Source organism: Sus scrofa, chromosome 8, assembly GCF_054392235.1.
Source record: "Sus scrofa isolate SSC_HxYL_T2T_F1_AM1 chromosome 8, Sscrofa_HxYL_maternal_Yorkshire_Landrace_v2.0, whole genome shotgun sequence".
Classification (NCBI taxonomy): Eukaryota; Metazoa; Chordata; class Mammalia; order Artiodactyla; family Suidae; genus Sus; species Sus scrofa.
The window spans coordinates 6,014,092-6,034,353 of record NC_139390.1 but is presented as its reverse complement, the minus strand read 5'-3'; the positions used below and the strand labels follow the sequence as shown (position 1 = coordinate 6,034,353).

General features: G+C 50.5%; 2 protein-coding genes across 15 annotated transcripts in view; one reads left to right on the top strand and one right to left on the bottom strand.

Annotated features, from left to right (window-relative positions):
- Positions 1–887: 887 nt before the first annotated feature.
- Positions 888–19,403, bottom strand: LYAR (Ly1 antibody reactive). Its single transcript, XM_003128852.5, has 9 exons — positions 19,253–19,403; positions 14,106–14,284; positions 12,809–12,923; positions 9,457–9,564; positions 9,243–9,326; positions 5,288–5,711; positions 4,879–4,965; positions 1,683–1,768; positions 888–1,209 (listed from the first exon to the last, which is right to left on the bottom strand). The coding sequence occupies exons 2-9, from the start codon at positions 14,225–14,227 to the stop codon at positions 1,075–1,077; spliced, it is 1,161 nt and encodes a 386-aa protein (XP_003128900.1). The 5' UTR covers positions 14,228–14,284; positions 19,253–19,403; the 3' UTR covers positions 888–1,074.
- A 44-nt stretch (positions 19,404–19,447) lies between these two features.
- Positions 19,448–20,262, top strand: part of ZBTB49 (zinc finger and BTB domain containing 49) — a 30,339-nt gene continuing 29,524 nt past the window's right edge. For all 14 annotated transcript variants that reach the window (XR_014813590.1, XR_014813584.1, XR_014813583.1 and 11 more), the window contains exon 1: positions 19,448–19,568. The gene's annotated coding sequence lies outside the window, so the exon portion shown is untranslated. The remainder of the gene's footprint in view (positions 19,569–20,262) is intronic.

Here is a 20,262-nt window from a genome sequence, read left to right as displayed (position 1 = left end):
TTGAACCCACGTCCTCATGGATACTAGTCAGGTTCTTAATGCACTGAGCCGCAACAGGAACTCCAACAAAAGTATTTATTTTATTTTTGTCTTTTTAGGGCCTCATCCACGGTATATGGAGGTTCCCAGGCTAAGGACTGAATCGGAGGTACAGCTGCCAGCCCATGCCATAGCCACAGCAACACAGGATCCAAGCCATGTCTGTGACCTACACCACAGCTCATGGCAACACCGGATACTTAACCCACTGAAGTGAGGGCAGGGATCAAACCTATGTCCTCATGAATGCCAGTTGGATTTGTTCCTGCTGAGCCATGATGGGAATTCCCAAAAGTATTTTTTTTTTTTTTTGTCTTTTTTGTCTTTTTTTCGTTGTTGTTGTTGCTATTTCTTGGGCCGCTCCCGAGGCATATGGAGGTTCCCAGGCTAGGGGTTGAATCGGAGCTGTAGCCACCGGCTGACGCCAGAGCCACAGCAACGCGGGATCCGAGCCGTGTCTGCAACCTACACCACAGCTCACGGCAACGCCGGATCGTTAACCCACTGAGCAAGGGCAGGGACCGAACCCGCAACCTCATGGTTCCTAGTCGGATTCGTTAACCACTGCGCCACGACGCCAAAAGTATTTTTAATTTTATTTATTTTCTAGGGCTGCACCTGTGGCATATGGAGGTTCCCAACTACGCCACAGCCAGAGCAGTGCAGGATCCAAGCCGTCTGCCACCTACACCACAGCTCACGGCAACGCCAGATCCTTAACACACTGAGCAAGGCCAGGGATTGAACCTGCAACCTCATGGTTCCTAGTCGGATTTGTTAACCACTGAGCCACGATGGGAACTCTAATAGTTATTTTTTAAAGTATAATAATTTTCACTGCCACAAACTTAGGTGGAACAAGAATATATTTTATTTTCTCATATAAGTTCTACCAAAAATATATATTTTTTCTTAACTTAAAAATACAGCTTTGGAAAGCGAAATTGAGTTGTTTTAATTCATTACATGTTTTACAAGCAGTCGTGAAAGGAAGAGATCGGCAGAATGGGTTCGATTTTTAGATATAAAAAAAGTTCATTTTAAAAGCTTGACCTTATCCTTTAGTAACTTCAAGGTGGGGTTCTTGCTGATTTTCCTGTTGAAGATGACCAGGAGTTCCTCTTCAGACTGGTGGTGCTCCTTGGTCACAGCGAAATACTGCGCTAAAACCTTCACAAAGAAAAGCGACTGTCAGATGGGTGTGTTTGTCCTGAAAATTTACCTAAAATGTACTTTCTTTGGTGCAGAATTAAGCCAATAGTGACGAATGAAAGAACCCAGATGCTGGTGACACAGGCGTGTCCTGCTCATGACAATTCATGCGGCTGCTCACGTATTTGCTGCATGTCTCAGACACGGATACGAAGTTCGAAAGAGCAAAAGAGTTTGGTGCAGAATAACTGAAAGACAGCACCAGCTAGAGCAGTCGTTTTCAGCTTTGATGTAGGCACTGCTCTGGCTGTGGGAGGGCTGAGGAAATCTGGCCCCCTTTCCTCCCCTCAACCTGAGGGGCTAAAGGGAGCCCTGACAGCCGCCGAGACGCAGACAGTGTAATTTACAGTATTTTAGATTCAGAAAAACAAGACTTTTTAAAATAAAGAACTGACTCTTCCCAGCTTATACACCTGGTTCATGCTTCATACCTTTTTCCTTAGCTTTTTGACTGTTATTTCGTTGTCTGGGGCCTGTTTCAGAACTGCTTTAATGGTTCCCTTCCAGTTGAATTTACCTACAATAGAGAGAGGCATGTGTATAACACTGTTTTGTCATATTACCAGAAGCATAGAGACAATTTCAGCAACATCTGTCTGCTGCCCAGGAAATGAACAAGCCCCCAATGAACAGGATGCCACAGGACCGTGCAGCAGACACCTGGCTCGTCTGATGACAGTGGCCGAGAAGCACTGGGTACTGTCCACAGTGTGCATCCTTAGAATGAGCAGGACAACCAAGTACCATCAAGTACCACCATCCTACCAACTCCTGTAAAAAGACAGGGGTTGTATCGAACAAACTTGAGATTTCCTAAGGGTCCACTAAGATCAAGGGGCTCTCTGAGCACAGTGAGCAAGGCAATGGTGAGCAAAAGGAGCTTAAACCTTGAACCAGAGAGGACAGCCACAGATAATTACTGTACAGTAGGTAACAGACTCATTTAGGGAACTTCTGATTCTGGCAAGACGAAGATGCATACGCTGAAGATACAGGATGACGACGAAAGAAACCAAAGACTTAAATAAACAGAGCGAAGTGCCATGTTCATGGGTTGGAAGACTCAGCACAGTAAAGTTATCAATTCTTCCCAAATTGATAGACAGGTAGAATGCAATTCCTATATAATCACAGCAGGATTATTTTGTAGTTGGAGCAAGATTATTCTAAAACATCTAATTTTGAAAAAAGAATAAAGTGAGAGGAATAAGCCTACCCAATTTCAAGACTTTAAAAGTCAAGAATGCATGGTATTGGCAGAGGGATAGACAGAGAGCAATGAAACAGAATAAAGATCTCAGAACAGACCTACACAAATATGCCCATGGATATTTGACAAAGGGACAAAAGCGATTCACTGAGGAGAAAAGACAGCTTTTTTGACAAACAGTGTGCACCAACCAGACACTGATTAGCAAAGAAATGAACCTTGAACCAAATCTCATGCCTCACATAAAAATTAACGCAAAATGGATCATAGACATAAGTATAAAATCTAAAACTATAAGACATTTAGGAAAAGAGAAAAAAATCTCTAGGATTTAGGACTGGCAAAGAGTGCTTAAGACTTGATGTCAAAAGTATCATCTACTGGAGTTCTCTTGCGGCAGAGGGGGTTAAGGATCCAGAGTTGTCACTGCAGCAGCTTGGGTCGCTGCTGTGTGGCACAGGTTCAATACCTGGCCCGGGAACTTCAGCATAACATAGCCACAGCCACAGCCAAAAGAAAAAAAAAAGATATTGTTAAGAGGATAAAAAGACAAGCTACAAATTGAAAAACAAAACAAAAAACCAAAGTGCAACTTGCAAACCCCACGTCCCACAAAAGACTAGTATTTAGAATATATAAGGAACACTCAAGTCTCAACAGTTTAAAAAAAAAAACAAAAAAGCAACAACAATCCCATCAGAAAATGGGCAAAGGACAAGAACAGACATTTCAATGAAGAGAGAGACAGAAAATAAATGAATGAAAAGATGTTCAATATCATTAGGCAGGGACGTACACATGACAACTGCTGTGAGTTATTACTACACACCCACCAAAATGGCTAAAATAAAAAACAGTAACGCCACCAAACGTTGGCCACACGTGGGGAAAACTGGAACCTCCACACACTGCTGGCGGGAATATGAAATGGCACAGCCACTCTCGTAAGAGCTGGCAGTTTCTTAAAAAAGCAAATACGCAATGACCATACCACAGAGCCACCGCGCTCCTGAACATTTATTCCAGAAAGCGTGACGCGGGTCCACCGGAAACTGGACACCCATGTTTACAGCAGCTTCATTCGTAGTAACAATGAGCTGGAAGTGGCCCAGTGTCCTTCGGTGGCTGAACGGACAAGCTGCAGACCCCTGCTCAGGTGAAAAGAATGGATGCCCGAGGCACGCAGCAACCTTGGAGGGTCCCCCAAGAAGGCTGGGTGAAGAGCGCCCCTCTCAAGAGGCTGCACACCACGTGATGCCATTTACGTAACATTCTGAATGAAAAAGCCACAGCGGTGGAGGTAAATGGACGTCAAGGGACACGGGTCACCGCTGGGTACAGGAGGGGTCGGGGGCCAGAGAAGCAGCAGGAGGGATCCTCGTGGTGATGGGAGTGTTTGCCTCGACGGTACAAGGCCAGCGCCCCAGTGGAGTTGTGTCCTAAGGTGTGCAAAGCACCACCCTTGGAGGAAACCGGGTCAAGGCCACAGGAGGATCCGTAGGTCTGTCATTTCTTACAACTGCATGTGAATTTACAATTGTCTCAAAACTAAAAATCTGATGAAATGAAAAAGCTTCACACATACAAAGTTTCAAGCTAAGAGATCTAACCCAGATCGGGCAGTTCCTAAACGTCTGGGAATAAAGCCTCAATTCCCATTTGAGGCCTTGGGCCTGTTCTTGACTGGCAGGTCCCCAGGGCTGCTTCAGGCCCAAGCAGAGGGACAGCTCTGTGGAGGAGGCAGCACTGAAGGGGACCCTGAGGGCCAGGGGTAGGAGTCTGCCAAGTTCACCTTCTGGCTAAGGGAGAGGGGTGGCCCTGGGGCTCCAAGCAAAGGGACAGCGGGGACACACCCAGAGGTGGGGGCAGCAACAGCCAGGCCAGGCTGGACCACAGGCTAGTTCTAGGAGAGTAACGAGGGGCAGGGACAAGGGAAGCAGGTCCCAGGAAGCCGTACTGGCTTTATCTGTTTTATTTTTCTGTTGCCTTTTTAGGGCCACACCCATGGTATGTGGAGGTTCCCAGGCTGGGGTACAATTGGAGCTGTAGCCGCCGGCCTACACCACAGCTACAGCAATACCAGATCTTTAACCCACTGAGCGAGGCCAGGGATTGAAGCCACAACCTCGGGGTTCCTGGTCAGATTTGTTTCCACTGTGCCATGACGGGAACTCCCGTACCGGCTTTATCTTCAGCTCCAAGATAATCTGTTTCCAGCCCAGACGGCTTTATATTTTATCCTTAAAGCCAGACAGCGCTTGTGCATGACTCTGGAGTCAGGCATACGGAACGTCCTATATTTCGCTTTCAGATTCTTCCATGTGCCCCTGGAGGGCAGGACCACAGCCGGCCCCAGCCTTCCTCCCCACCTCCCCCCAACCTGGAGAGGGCAGAGCCTCCAGTGACGGCAGCCACACCTTTTGCAGGAGCCTCATGGTTTTCCGCTTCTCCACCCTCACAATGTCCTGGGAGCTTCATCTTCTTCTTCTTAGAATCTGCTTCAACTAAGTAATTCAAAGATTAAAAAAAAAAAAAAAAATTGCATTTATAACAGCAGCTGCCATGTAGCGAGAGGCCGCCACAGCCAGGCCCCCTCCACCCATCACCCCGCTCACTCCCCAAGCACCCAGCCCCAAAGGGCGCCTCCTCCTCCAAGGCAGGTGACAAGACAGGCAGATGAGAGGTGATGTCACTTGTCCAGACTAAGCCCAGGTCGGCTTGATCCCAAACCTTATGCTCCTTGGCTTGCTTGGGTCAAACTGCTAAGTCTACCAGACTTCCTATAGACCCCAAACTCGAACCCCCAGGCACAGGCTAGCCACAGACCTTCCAGATCCTTCCGCTTTCTTTTCCCTGGACCGGTTTCTGCCGTCCTCTCCTGGTCCTCAGTGGCTCCATCCGCCTCCTGGGCGCGCTCGGCCTTGCTCCTCTTCTTCCGGCTCTTCTTCCCCGCGCAGCCGGGGGCCTCCAGGGCCTCCTCCCCTTCGGCCTCTGGCTCCTTCTTGCGCTTTTTAGGCTTCTGACTCTTCGAGTTCTCTTGGTGGTTTTCCAGTTTTAGTTCTTTCTTTTCTTTTTTCCTGTTCTTCTGCTGCCTTTCTTCTTTCCTTTCTCTCTTATTCTTCTTGGCCTCTGCTCGCTCTTCTAAGGTGTCATTTGCTTTCGAGGATGGAGCCGTGGCGGAGTTTTCTGCCTGGGGTTGGGCCACTTGCTCTGGTGGCTGCTCATCTTGCCCTTTGTTACTGACTGGCTCCTTATTATTAAGCAAAACCAAGAAACACATAAACACTCATTCTAGATCCAGCTGTTCACATCACCGCATGTTATCCATGGAATAAATTCTTAAAACTATTCTTACTACTTACCACTTTATAACTGTGCCTTCCCATAGTTCAAATGGAGCAGCAAACAGGCAAATTGGAGAAAACCACCCTCAGCCCACATCCCTCTTTGCGTTTAATAGAGAGTTTGCATTCCATTGGAAGAGGAAGAATTTTCATGTCATTTTAAAGCCAGGCCATTCATTCTGGCTATCTGCCTCTTAGAAAAGAACGTGAGCACAGCGATGTGGCAGAAACCACCAGACTTATGCACCTGCAGGCCGGGGTTCAAGCTCCAGCTCTGTTCGTCACCAGCCAGGTGACTCAGGGCAAGCTAGTTATCGGCTCCAAACCAATTTCCTCATCTGTAGACAAAAGGCAGTGGCCCTATCTTATGCGGTTCATGTGTGACTAAAACGAGAAAAGCTATGTCATGTGCTGGGTGCAGGGGACGCCTGAGAAAGCAGCCGGAGGCAGGGTCAGAGTTTGGTACACTAAGCTCCTGATACTAGACAGAGGGGCCGCTACGTCACCACTGTTCAGACGAATGCTCACCCTTAGAGGGACAGTCAGGGACACCTGGACAGAGCGTGAAGAATGGCGAGTGAGGACCGCAGGGAACTAAGTCCCCCGTGCACCGGAATAAGATACGCTTCAAGCTTCCCATTCACGGCCCCGCGTCCTAAGCTGCAGCCTCTGTACCTGCCCCTTCGCAAGAGGATGCGGAGCAGGGTACCCAGCTGGGAGGGACCTGGGGGCAGGGACGGTCAGTGCCAGCCGCCCCAGGGCCCCTTCACGTGCAGTGGGAAGCACTGGACTCGTGCCCAAGGCCTGGGCCCACCCTCTACCTGGGAGTTACCAGTCAGTGCAGTTGTCCCCTGGGGGACGCTGCCCCCAAGCAGACCCGATAAAGGAAGACTGGCTTTCAGTCCCTACAAGGACTCTCCCGGGCCCCTTCCTCCCGCAGCCCTCAAGGCCCGGCCCCTGGCTGGAAGAGCAGCACTGAGGACAGTAACACCAAATACCAAACTGAAGAGCGGACGTTTCTCAGCAGCAGTTCAGAGCCATCAAGTCGTCCACGTGCACGGAGGCAGCGGACGAGGAGCTCAGGAGGGAGAAGGGACAAGGACACTGCCCCCCGTCCTACAAGCTCCTCCCGATCATGTCACTATCACACGGGGTCTGAGTGCCGCAGCCCCGCCTGCCTTGGCCCCGTTCAGGCCAGTCTCCAGCCGCCGCCTCACCTCCACTTCCACACCACCTCCCCGCTGCTGGGGGAGGGAGAGGAGGGGGGAGGGAGGGAGAGGAGGAGGGAGGGGGAGACCCACACTCACCCTCCCAGCAGCCACTCCATCACTGAGTGAACAAATTAATCCCGCATCTGCTTCCCGCCTTGTTCCAGGCTCCTCTCGAACACGGTCCCCGCAGAGCGCCCCCCTCCTCTCTCTGCCCCCCTCCCGCCTTCCATTTCTTCCTGGCCCTTGTCACCACCTGACATCATAGCATAAGCCCTTATACGCCACTAAAACACAGCTCTGGAGGCAGGACCCGGGCCAACGAGCCATGTGCACCAGACCACAAGGTCCTGCAGCCGAGAAGTATCTAAAGCCCCAGCCTAACACCTGGGGCGCAGCAACAGGAGGGATTAACACCGGGACCCCAGCGCCCTCTGCTTCGCCCCCAGACTCAAGGGATGTGCTGGGACATTCACTGCACACAGGCCACCACGAGGCACGTTTCACAAAGCTCGGCGGTTACCACAAGCTGCTGACTGGTTATTTAATTCTTAATACAGTCACAGCTTCAAAAGGGAAATTGGAAAACACCTGTTTCAGAACTCTGCAGTTGAGTTAATTTCCGGGTTCTTAGATAAAATAATGGAATAACCTTTAAAAAATAGGTGCCACACGGAGTTCCCGTCGTGGCTCAGTGGTTAACGAATCTGACTAGGAACCATGAGGCTGTAGGTTCAATCCCTGGCCTTGCTCAGTGGGTTAAGGATCTGGCGTGGCTGTGAGCTGTGGTGTAGGTTGCAGACACGGCTCGGATCCCGCGTTGCTGTGGCTCTGGCGTAGGCCAGCAGCTACAGCTCTGATTAGACCCCTAGACTGGGAACCTCCATATGCCACAGGTGCGGCCCTAGAAAAGGCAAAAAGACAAAATAATAATAATAATAAAAAAAAAACAGGTGTCATATAAATGCCAATTAAATGATTGGTTATAAGGTGTCAAAGGCCCAACTTGTAGTTTTGGAGACATGTGCTAGATATACTGCCAAGATAAAGTTTTATTTTTATCCCAATTTGCTGCCCCGATTATTCTCTCCACATAAAGCAAATCAACCACTGACAGGAATAAAAGACCAGTCAGACCTCACTTTTTGTTTTGGTAACTACTGTTGATATGTCTCCATATATAAGCTTCAAGTAGGAGCAAAGTCCAAATGAATTAATGTGAAAACATGTTTCTTTAACAACGTATCCCACAAAGTGCCTACGAGGTATCAAACACGACTTTCTGCAGGTGTATTATTCCACTTAGGGGGCCTCTGCTCAAAGCTTTTTTGTTTTTTCCTTTTTGAGGTGGCACCTGCAGCATATTAAGTTCCCAGGCTAGGGGTCGAATCCAAGCTGCAGCTGCCGGTCTACACCACAGCCATAGCCGCACCATATCTGAGCTGCATCTGCAATCTACAACACAGCTCACGGCACTGCTGGATCCTTAACCTACCACGTGAGGCCGGGGATCAAACCCGCATCCCCATGGATGGTAGTTTGCTTGTTACCACTCAGCCACCATGGGAACTCCTGATCAAAGCATTCTGCCTGGAGGCAGCTGCCTGATACACTGCCACGAATTCTCCCAGCACCAGGAGGGAGGAGACCAAGCCCATCGAGTGGCTTCTGCCTGCCCTCATCGACTTTATTTAATGCCAGAAGCCATGAGGGGCCTTCCGTTACCCTCTCACCCCACACCCAACCCCAGTCACCCTCTCTGTCCTCACCCCATGCAGTTCTCTTCGTGGTGCTATTGCCACCTGAGCTATTTTCTGTTTTGTTCAGGGCCTGGCACACATGAGGTGCCCAGGAAGAATCGAGTCAGTCTAACCACCCGCTTTTCTAAGGCTCAGAGAAGTTAAATAACCCGCCCAAGAGGGTTGGCAAGCAGCACAGCTGGGATGCAAACCAGGTCTGTCAGAAACCCAAAGCGCCTGTTCCTTCCAATATGCCCCGCTGCCTGATTTCTAAGCGAATCGTTATCAAACGATGGGATTAAATACCTTTCTCTGCACAATAAGGAAATCTTCTCTGCAGTGCATTCTGTTTATTCCTTCCCATTAATCAAGGCACAGAGAGGCTCTCTGAAAAAGAAGGCTGTCTTGACCTCCAAAACGAAGACATTCCCACTTCATCATCACGCATCATTTCTGCCACGCTACAAATCTAGAATGAGGTCTGACTTACACTGCTGGAAGCTTCAGAAAAGATACTCCACACCTGCTCCAGGACAGACTCATTATGGACTTTTAAACTGTTCTTCATCCAGTTCTATAAGGGAAAGAAAAGGAAAAAGACAAAAACCCAACGTATATTTGGACACCTCCACACAAGCTGTCACTGGCGGGCGGGCCCACCCATCCACCCCTCCCCATTCAAGGGAGTCTTATCAAACACACACCTGAAATTTCGCCTTTTTCCTGGGAACGTTGTCAAAGCCACTGATTTGCTGTAAAAGTTCCTTCACTTTGGGGCTGACATTGGGTCTTTTTGTTAGTTCATTAATTTTCTACGGAAAAGGAAGATAAAAACAATATACAACTGACAGCTGAGTTTCATCAAAGTCAAACTCGAGGATTCACTCTTCCAACTCCAAATTTTGTATTAATGCCTATGTTTGCAAGCTCAATACAGTACTGACTGGAAGTCCAGACAAATTAGGCAAGAAATAAAGGCATTAGAAAGGAAGTAAATTTTTCTGTTTGCAGACAACATGGTCGTGTATGCTGAAAACCCAAACAATTCCACAAAAAGCATCTTCAGAGCCAATCGGCAAGTTCAGCAGTTGCAGGATACAAAATCCAACACTTAAAAATCAAGCTGCAGGGAGTTCCCATCGTGGCTCAGCAGAAACAAATCTGACCTGTATCCATGAGGATGTGGGTTTGGTCCCTGGCCTTGCTGCTCAGTGGGTCGGGGATCTGGCATTACTGTGAGCTGTAGTGTAGGTCACAGATGTGGCTTGGATCCCGCGTTGCTGTGGCTGTGGTGTAGGCCGGCAGCAACAGCTCCAATTAGACCCCTAGCCTGGGAACCTCCATATGCCACGGTGAGGTCCTAAAAAGACAAAAAAATTAAATTAAATTTAAAAAAAAAAAAAGAAAAAAAGAAGGTCCCTTACGAGCCAACAAAAGGACAAATAATGCAGCCAAACAAACACAATGCAGGACAATGTCCCTGTATCAGGAAGAACTAAAGCTACAAGTAAACAGACCAGAAAAACTGATACAGGACACAAAAAAGTGTGAGGCAAAGCTTCTCCAGGTACCCAGGCCGAACAAGAAAATCAAGAGAATGAGATAAACACGAACAAGGAAGCAGTCAGGCTGGCTCAGCTCTGGCTGGATCCTCCTGCAGAACCAGAAGAGAAGAGCACTGGCCAGCCTGGGGGGGGGGAGCACCATGATTCACGCTAAACAGGCCACTGCTCCCTGACCCACCATCCGCCCTCTGCGTGCAAAGCACCGAGACATCTGGAAGGATGCTCAGCGAACAGGAAGTAACACTGACAGGACCCCAAAACTCAATCCCCAAAGTTGAGGAGTTTAAGAATTTAAGGGAAAGAACTAACACCCAACCTCATCTCTGCTGGACAGAGAGGCCTCCCTTTCGCTCCCAGCACACCACATGCAGTCTCAGGCATGTGTTAGCCAGGCCAGCTAGGGAGCGGGTGGCGGGGGAACGGAGAGAGTGACAGGTGGACCAGGACAGAGCCCAGCGTAAAGTCCTCGATCTCTAACAGGTGGCACAGCTACTGAAGCCTGGCAGGGTAGGGTGAGGCTGGGCAAACCCTCTTTGTATAGACCTGAGGCTTTGCAAACCATTCAGTTTCTGTTCTGACTACCCAGTGCCATCCTGCAGCTCTAAAGGTGCCACCAGACACCATGGCTACAAGGGAGACGGATATGTGTCGTTACCTTACAAAGAGGTCAGGGGGCCGGACCTGACCCGGGGGCCAGGGTTTGCTGATCCCTGCTTTAGGGGATTTCACTCAAGATGCGATGTCAACAGAGATGGAACTCACTCACCGGGTACACACCTCAAGCTCAGGGGCCCAGGACGTCACCTGGTTCTTGGGGAGATGAGACATAAGGCCCCGAAGTGGGCGGGTGGCTGCTGGCCTAAATATCTTAGCTATTCAGTAGCGCCATCAGTCCTTAGTGAATAGGAGATTTTTCCCTCCCTGGAGTTTGCTAACTCAGTAAGCTAGTCCGAATCAGAAAATTCACCTTTGAACTCTAGCATCAAAGACAGTAACTGTGGTGTTTGGTTTGTTTGTTTGTTTTTTGCTTTTTAGGGCTGCACCCGAGGCATATGGAAGTTCCCAGGCTGGGGGTTGAATCGGAGCTGCAGCTGCCGGCCTACACCACAGCCACAGCCACAGAGGATCCAAGCCAGGTCTGCGACCTACTCCACAGCTCACGGATACGCGTCGGGTTCCTTTCCGTGGCGCCACAACAGGAGCTCCCCAGAGTAACCGCTTGATTTCCAGAAAAATACAGAATTTCTACACAGATAGCATTTGTCTTTTCATTCTCCTGCCTTCCCTTCTGAATCTTTCCTCCAGTTACTATTTTGTATATGGTAAGTAACATTCTGGAAGTTATACCTCTTAGTAAATCACGGATTTCATTGCTTTCGCCACTTTCACTGTATGTTTTCATTTTGTTTTAGAAATGGAAAATTCCTCATACTTAGGAAAAGTCTTTATGTTGCCGGATTCTGATGACTGTCAGACGTCCGGATTAACAGGGTTTGAGTGATAAAAGGTGCACCGCCATCAGACGCAGATGCGGATTAAGAAGTGTCTGTTCCATTGCCAAGGGAAAGTTAGTGACAATTTGGAAACATTTTTGCAAGAAATCAGCAAAACGTGTGCAACAAAGACAAAATACACTGCACCTGTACTGAAAGAGGAATAAAGAACTCCATCCTGGGAGTTCCCATTGTGGCGCAGTGGAAATGAATCTGACTAGTATCCATGAGGACTCCGGTTCGATCCCTGGCCTTGCTCAGTGGGTTAAAGAGCCGGTGTTGCCGTGAGCTGTGGTGTAGGTCACAGACGTAGGCTTGGATCTGGCATCGCTGTGGCTGTGGTGTAGGCCGCCAGCTGCAGCTTGGATTCGACCCTAGCCTGGGAACTTCCATATGCCATGGGTTCAGCCCTAAAAAAACAAACAAACAAAAAAGAACTATCCTGAGGCATGATACACGGATGATAAATTATAGTTGATTTGCAATGTTGTGCCAACTTCTGCTGTACAGCAAAGTGATCCAGTCACACATATACATACATTCCTTTTTTCTTTTTTTTTGTCTTTTTGCCTTTTCTGGGGCCGCTCCAGCGGCATATGGAGGCTCCCAGACTAGGGGTCTAATCAGAGCTGTAGCTGCCGGCCTACGCCGGAGCCACAGTAACTCGGGATCTGAGCCGTGTCTGTGACCCACACCACAGCTCATGGCAACGCCGGATCCTTAACCCACTGAGCAAGGCCAGGGATCGAACCCGCAACCTCATGGTTCCTAGTCAGATTCGTTAACCGCTGAGCCACAATGGGAACTCAATACATTCCTTTTCTTATATCATCTTCCATCAGGGTCTATCCCAAGCGACTGGATATAGTTCCCTGTGCTATGCAGGAGGACCTCATTGCTTATCCATTCTAAATGATACATTTTTCCTCATTTCTTAGGCTTCCAAGGAAAGTAGAAGATGACAGATGAAGCTACTTGAGGCATTAGAAAGACCTTACCTGAAGCCACGCCTGCTGCTTAGCGTCGCCTTTGTGGGTTTTGCCTTCATACCCTTTGCCGCCATACTTCTGATCTTCACTTATGCATTTCACATGGTTTTTGTAGTCGTCACCCCTTAAAGTGTCAAAGTCCCACCATTAGTGATCCTCAAACCAGAGGCTCTGTCCAGCGCAAGCATGCTGCCCTTCTGCCGTGCAGCTCACCTTCCCATCTGTGCGCGGCCCGGCCCCCCATCTCTGTCACGTACCAGGCAGATAACCTCTTGGTCATACCAGTTTCCTTCCTCCCCACTGTTCCAAACCCGTCACCAAACTTGCCACCCATTTTCATATACAAAGGTGTTAAAATCACTGATAGGCAATAGGGTGGCGTTATCTTAAATGACAAAATCCGTAGGATTTCCTGGCAATATGATAGGCAATCAATACCAGTTGCAGAGTAAGTTAAAAGGGCGGTGATATCAGGTCACAAAAAAGTCCTGGATCTTGGAGTCTTGGGACAAAAGGAAACTTGGGTTCTGTCTCACACGCTCTTTCTGAAGCTCTGTGCCATCCTCTGGGAAATGCTGGGACAAGGCTGAGGCCAAAGCCCCCGACGAAAACCAACCCTGTGTTCACTTGTCTTCCCCACCCTCCGCCTACGATCAGGGATGAACAAAGACCTTAGTAGTTTCCAAACTTAAAAAAAAAAAAATCACTGCTTTACAATGAACTTAAAGGGACTCTTAGCAAACATCCCCCACGTGCCCCAGAGGCTGCCATCCCCGAATCCTCTGAAGCTGGAAGGAACCCGCACGAGAGGGAGGCGAGCCATCAGCAAATGGCCCCCCCAAACAAGAGCAAGACCTGGCCCCTCCCCAAGACCCCTCAGCCAGAGCCCCCCACGCACTCCCGGCCAACACGACCTCCAATTTTCTCGGGAGGACCTGGTCTCCTCTCTCATGATTTAATGATTGAATAAACTCATTTTCTGGTCTGCACGTCCATCTCTCGGCTGCGATCGCCACACCATGCCCTGAAACCCTGAAACCTTACTCCACGTGGTCCCCTCCCTGGATCTGGAGGGCCGCAGGGAAATGACAGCAAGTGCCACCGGCCGACCAGATCTCCAAACGAACCCGAGTCATCTCTGTAAATCACCCTTAAAAGCAAATGGTCTTGTAAGGCACTTGTAATTTTTTCCCTTCATTTCTTTCCTCAAGTTTGCCTCCACTTTTTTTTAATGCTTTGTGGGTCCAGGGCTTCCAAACTGGCCTGGACCTTGACCATGGAGCTACACGAACCCTCTGGAACTCACCAGAAGTCTTGACCGCAGTCGATGCAGGAAAGACATTCACAGTTTCTGCAAAGAGCCACATGCTTTTCCACTTGTATTTTCTTCACTGATTCACCGCATGCATTGCATGTAAAAAATACCATTTTTAGCTAAATGATTGATTAAATATTTCTTATCCAAGACAGGTTTTAAGTCTTGTTCTAGGGAAAAAAAAAATTAAAAAGGAAAAAAGGTAATTATCATTGCAATCTGAAACTTCTATTCCAAAATATATGATTCACACAGCTAACTTTTCATCGGAAAATAACACCAGAACAGAACCAAAGTTGAACAGCAATCCACATAAAACTCCACCACCACAGCAAGTAAAATTATCAACAACATGGCTAACACTTGTGTGTGTGAAGTAATTCATGCCGGGCCCTAGTCTAAGAGCTTAACAAGCACTAACCAACCAATTTAACCCTCGCAGCAACCCCTGAGGGAGGGACTACCGAGGCTCACACCTTACACGAGGTCCTGGGACTCAGAGAGGTTAAGTAACTGACCCAAGGTGGCACAGGGGCAGAACCAGGACTTACACTTTGTGGGCTGGCGCTGGAGATGAAGCATTGGGGGCGCGTCAAGTGAAATCTCCTGCCTTTTCCAGTAACTTGAAGGGCACACACGTGTCCTCTTTCTCTCTAATGCCCCGAGGTATGTGCTGCGGACTATTTCAGGCCCCCAAATACAATAAGGACACAGCAAACGGGGAGGTTTAAAAGTGGAGAAGAGGCCTAAAAATAACTGCACAAAAAGCATCCACAGAGGCCTAACAATGTCTCCACAGGTGTTAGAGCAGGACGCTCCCCTCGGTTTGACTGGACGGGCATGGCTATGGCCCCTTACTGGCTCACATCCAGGTGTCCCTAGGCCGGGCGCTGGGTCACTGGAGGGCGCCCCAAACCCAGGGCTCCCGAGCGCTGCCCCGTGGCTAAGGGGGCCCTCACATACACATAACTCCCATTCAGAAGTTTCACGGAGACAGGTGTGCTCAGCAAAACATGACTTCATCTGAAAGCATGCCAGAAGCCAGGGGACATTTCCAGGGTTACGCCATCTCCCGACCACTTTGTTCTGAAAGACGGCTGTCGTTTTGCATTGTAAGTATGGAGAACAACCGTCCGGCCCAGCACTTGCTTCCCCACCACGAAGGTCAGGATCAAGTAAACTGATACAGTATAACCTGTCTCAGGCTAGGACTTCATCTGTGGATGCTTCAGCACGAATGAGTTGGTGGAGAATTCTCCTGCGTGAATTCACCATCTCCCCCACCCCCCTCCCCGGCTCTGAGGCTCTGCCGCAGAGGGCACAGTGCAGCAAGGATCAGGGCTGTTTCCACGCACTCCGCCTTGAATGGAAATGTACCTCCTTGGCTGCAGCTGCAGGGTGAAAGAAGACCCGCCCTGGGGGTCTCTCCTGGAGGCCTCTTGCACCCAGGGGCCCTGCTGGAGGGCAGTTTACCTGGAAAAACTTTGTTTTACATACAAAACTCAGGCCCCTGACCCCAGGACCCCTTCCTCTGCTCACCATGGGTAGGTTAGCAGGAGAGGACACGTGATCAGCTACAGCCTAGCAGGGAATCCAGAGGAAAGCAAACCTGGCTGTTCTGGGAGCCACACGGACAAGACCACAGGCTGCAGTCACCGGCCTAGGCCACAGCCACGCCAGATGCAAGCCAAGTCTACTACGACCTACACCACAGCTCACAGCAACGCTGGATCCTTAACCCACTGAGCCAGGCCAGGGATCAAACCTACATCCCCATGGATACTAGACGGATTCTTAACCCGCTGGGCCACAACTGAGCCAGGACGGGAACTGATGGGGGCGGTTACCAGCAGGCGTCAGGAGCAGCCAGCGCCCCCTCAAGGAGAACAAAGGACAGAAGACGAGCCCACACCGCAACGGTGAAGGAACCAGCCGCTAGGGGCACTGTGGCCTAAGCAGGAGCGTAAACCATCAGTCACCAAGAAATGGACTGTCACTGTACACACAAGGCAGAAGCAGCTGCAAAGATGAGCCAAATTGTCTGCTGCAAAACTTAAAATGTACTTCCATAACGAGGTTCCACAATGAAAAAAATACCTGTCAAATGGAAGCTATGGCCTAGAGCTTTCCAACCCTCATTTCTGGGTCTATTCTGTGTCTTGATGGAGGGGAGAGGGGACAGGAGGAAGGCAAGCGTTGAGATGCCGAAGGGAGCTGCAGTCTGCGATGGAAGGTCGGGGGGACAAGCTGGAAACTACGTCTATCAACTGAAAGAAGCCAGAGATGTTGACCGAAAAGATGCCCGGAATATGTGAGAAACACGTTTTCCTCTGGGGATTAGCCACACGCGGTCACATCCGTGGGAAGAACACCTCTCCCTCCAACCCTCTCACTTGGTCTTTTGTGGCAGATGTTCACATTTAGAAATCTGTTGGTTTATTTTTTTAAGGTAGAATGGGTGGCTCGCAGAGAGTCAGAGCCCAGTCTCACAGTGCCTTCCTCTGGATTCTCGGAGCCAGGGCTGCGTTTTTATACTTGATCTCGAAGAGGGGCAGGGTGGCCTCCCGCCCGCCCGCTAAGAAGATCAGGTCTGTCAGGAGCTTATCCAGCCCAGGGGGGGAAATACTTGAGTCTGTGGTGGGAGGGAGGGGCTATAAACTAGAGCCAGCTCAAACCCACCCTAAGGGCACAGTAGACAGGGTGTGGCAAGTCTTGGGGCAGGCTTAACGATTTCAGAAGTGGAAAGGCTACACAATTACAAAGCAATCCCTCCAATTGAAGACTGCTGGCATTGCCTAAAACCAAAGACTCAACTCATTCAAAGGACTAAATAAATGTGGGATGAATTTAATCAAACGTTCAATGATGATGTTTCTTGATAAATGCGTATTTGTTAGAAAAGCTGGAAAGATGCGGCATTAAGACGTTTGAGAACCCTGTCTCCTGGGCTCGGGTGTCTTATATGTCTTGACCTTTCATTTAAAAACACTAGCACCCTAAGTCTTTATCCTAGGGCCAGGCCACCCTGGGCAAGGAGACCACACGTGTTACAGCAAAGGATGGCAGCTACTGGACAGCAGTACTGAGCTGACGGGCAGCAGACAGCATCAGTGTGCGGCTGGGAGCTTGCAAAGCAATCCGGGCCCCTCAATCTCCTCTCATCGAGATGGTGGCCACATTCTGCTGACCTGGGCCTGGGCCAGAGGACCTGAGCTGAAGCCCACATCTGCCCATTAAAAATGAAACGACTTCAAGCTACCCAGACTTTGCAGAATCTGTTTATCTGAAAATGGGTCTCATGTCTATCTTAAGAGCCTGGTGTGGAAAAGTTAAATATCAGATGCGAAGGATTCCTCCTTACCCAGTGGTAGAATTTCTTGTGATCTATTAATGTGCCCATCACTGACATTGCTCCCAGTCCCCTCCAAACTCATGCTTCTTTAAATATGACCCTCAACCCACCCATTTATCTTCATAAACTCACTCCAGTCTCCTCTGGCTCCCCACCCCATGGAGGCCTCACTAGGACTCTGTTCCCTAATCACAGGAGCTCAAGTTTGGTTCTGGGATTGGATTCGGAATGGTTTTTTAAAACTTCCTCCCTACATATTTTTTTAGCAAGTTAAAAAAAAAAAAAAAAGGAGTTCCCGTCGTGGCACAGTGGTTAACGAATCCGACTAGGAATCATGAGGTTGCGGGTTCGGTCCCTGCCCCTGCTCAGTGGGTTAACCATCCGGCGTTGCCGTGAGCTGTGGTGTAGGTTGCAGACGTGGCTCGGATCCCGCGTTGCTGTGGCTCTGGTGTAGGCCGGTGGCTACAGCTCCGATTCAACCCCTAGCCTGGGAACCTCCATATGCCGCGGGAGCGGCCCAAGAAATAGCAACAACAACAACAACAAAAAAGACAAAAAGACAAAAAAAAAAAAAAAAAAAAAAGGAACTATTCTTAAAACCTTCTTTCATATGCAGACCCAAGCCCCATGGCTACCATCACCACCAAAACAGCCCACCTAAGGGGCTAAGCTGTCAAGAGCCCCCAGTGAGCACCCTGACCTTGAGCTAGTCACTGTCCCCGCTGAACTTCAGTTCTCTCATCCCCCATCTGGTATTCCATTCTTGGAACAGCAAGGATGTGTTGGAAGGAAAGAAGAGACAAGTACAAAACATCCATCTTCACGCCTAAATCCCAGAACGAACGTGGGGTAACGAGGGTCTGGACTGCACTTAACACTCCCTTGCTCTTTGCAAAAACTCACGCATCTCCACTTCGCAGATGACCTAAATGAGGCTGTAAGAAATCAAGCCCTGTCTCTCTACCTACAAGTTCCAATCTCATACCCTCCCACACACTACATCACCAGCACTGATTTAAAGAGCCTTCCTTCACTGGGGTATAGTAACTCTGTGGAACCCTACCCGTTTCAAGCCCTAAGCTAGGCACTGGGGGACTGGAGACGATGGGCCAGGAAGTCCCTGGTGGGCCCTCTGTAAGAAAAGCAGCCTGGCAAATACCCACACCCCACCTCATTCCCCTAAGGTGTCCTCAGAGGCAGGCGCTGCAGAAAATCCTGGCATTTATTGGGCATCTACTATGTTCCAACCCCTGCTGTTTGTGCTCATGTAATCCTCACAAGTCCTGAGTTAGGTCTATACTACTTCCTTCCGACAGACCAGGTTCACTAACTTGCAGATGGTCACGCATCCAGTTAGTGGCAAATCTGGATTCCCATGCAGCGAACGGGCCCTAAGTCCGTGCCCTCAACCACTATGCCCTAAGGCCTCCTCCTCGGGGACTGGGCTCCCCAAGACTAAAAGAAGAAAAGCGCCTTCTCTCCAACAGGTGGCAAGCCTGCAGCCCAGTTCGGTGGGGATCAACCATCCTGGTTGGAACCCCCTCTGTGGATTCGCAGCATGAGAACCTTTCCATTTTAAAACCCAGAGGAACTGGCCATTCTAAGTCCAGGGCTCCTTTCATTTTCCCAGAATAAGAGAAAGATCTGAACGCATTTCCTCCTTCCATGCGTGCAAGCCAAGAGGGGCTCTTAACCGTGGAGACGCAGGCATCGGCCGCGGCTCACCCCCTGCCCCAACCTCTGAGCCCCAGCCTCCTAGGTCGGACTCTGGGACACCGCCCCTTACCTCTCAGCCAGCGCCCGCCAACGGTTTCAACCGGCCGCGGGGAGCACGTGGAATCGCCGCCGCCGCCCGCCCAGCAGAGCTGCCACCTCCCGCTCGAGCTTCCCCGCGCAGAATTCGCTTCTGAAACCTCCCGCGCTTGCGCGCCGCGGCCACACCCCCTTAGCGGAAGTGACGCCACCGGAAGCCGGAGGGCGGGGCCGGCGGCGGAGGGGGCGTTGTCGGGATGGTTCCGCTGCCGGCGTTGCCCCGCGAGCTGCGCTGAGGGCGGCGGCCGCAGGTGAAGAGGAGGCGGCGGGGCGGGCAGCGGCCTCCGAGGGTAAGGTGGGCGCCGGGTCGGGAGGCCGGCCTCGCGAGGGCTTGCAGGGCCGGCGCTGTGGGAGCGTTTCGGAGTCCGGCTGGGCGCCTCAGGGCCGGGCAGGGCAGGGACCCGCCGCCCCTCGCGCATCCTGGGGCAGCGCGAGAGTCAGTGCAGCTGCCGGGTCGCGCGGGAATTAGCCTGCGGCCGCGCCGTGCTCTAACTCAGAAACGCCAAGGCCGAGTCAGGGTCCTGGAGCGGGGCCCTACCCCCCTTGCAGCTCCCTCGGCCTGGAAGCCCCACCCGCGTTCCCACCCGGCCTCCTCCCGCTCGTTGCTCCCGGCCGCCGGGGCTGCGCCCGCGGGAAGCTGCGGGTCCCTTCCCGACCGACTCCCGGCTCCTTCCATCGCAGTGCACTTGAGAGTAGTGCTGAGACTACGGAGCGCCCGGCCGGGTCTCACTGCCATGCGACTTCTCTGTGCCGCGGTCCCGCGTCTCTAAAACAGGTGTAGTAAGAGTACCTCCTTCGTGCGGTTCTTGTAGGATTTCATGAGTTGGTGAACCTAAAGCACTCAGTAGAGCGCCTGCCGCTTCATCGCTTGGCTGCTCTTCTTAGCCCTGGAGACAGGCCCGGCGCACAGCAGTGGTTGCCCAAGTTGTGAGCTGCTTAAATGATGAATGAAAGTTGAACGGGGTGTAAACAGGGAATCGTGAG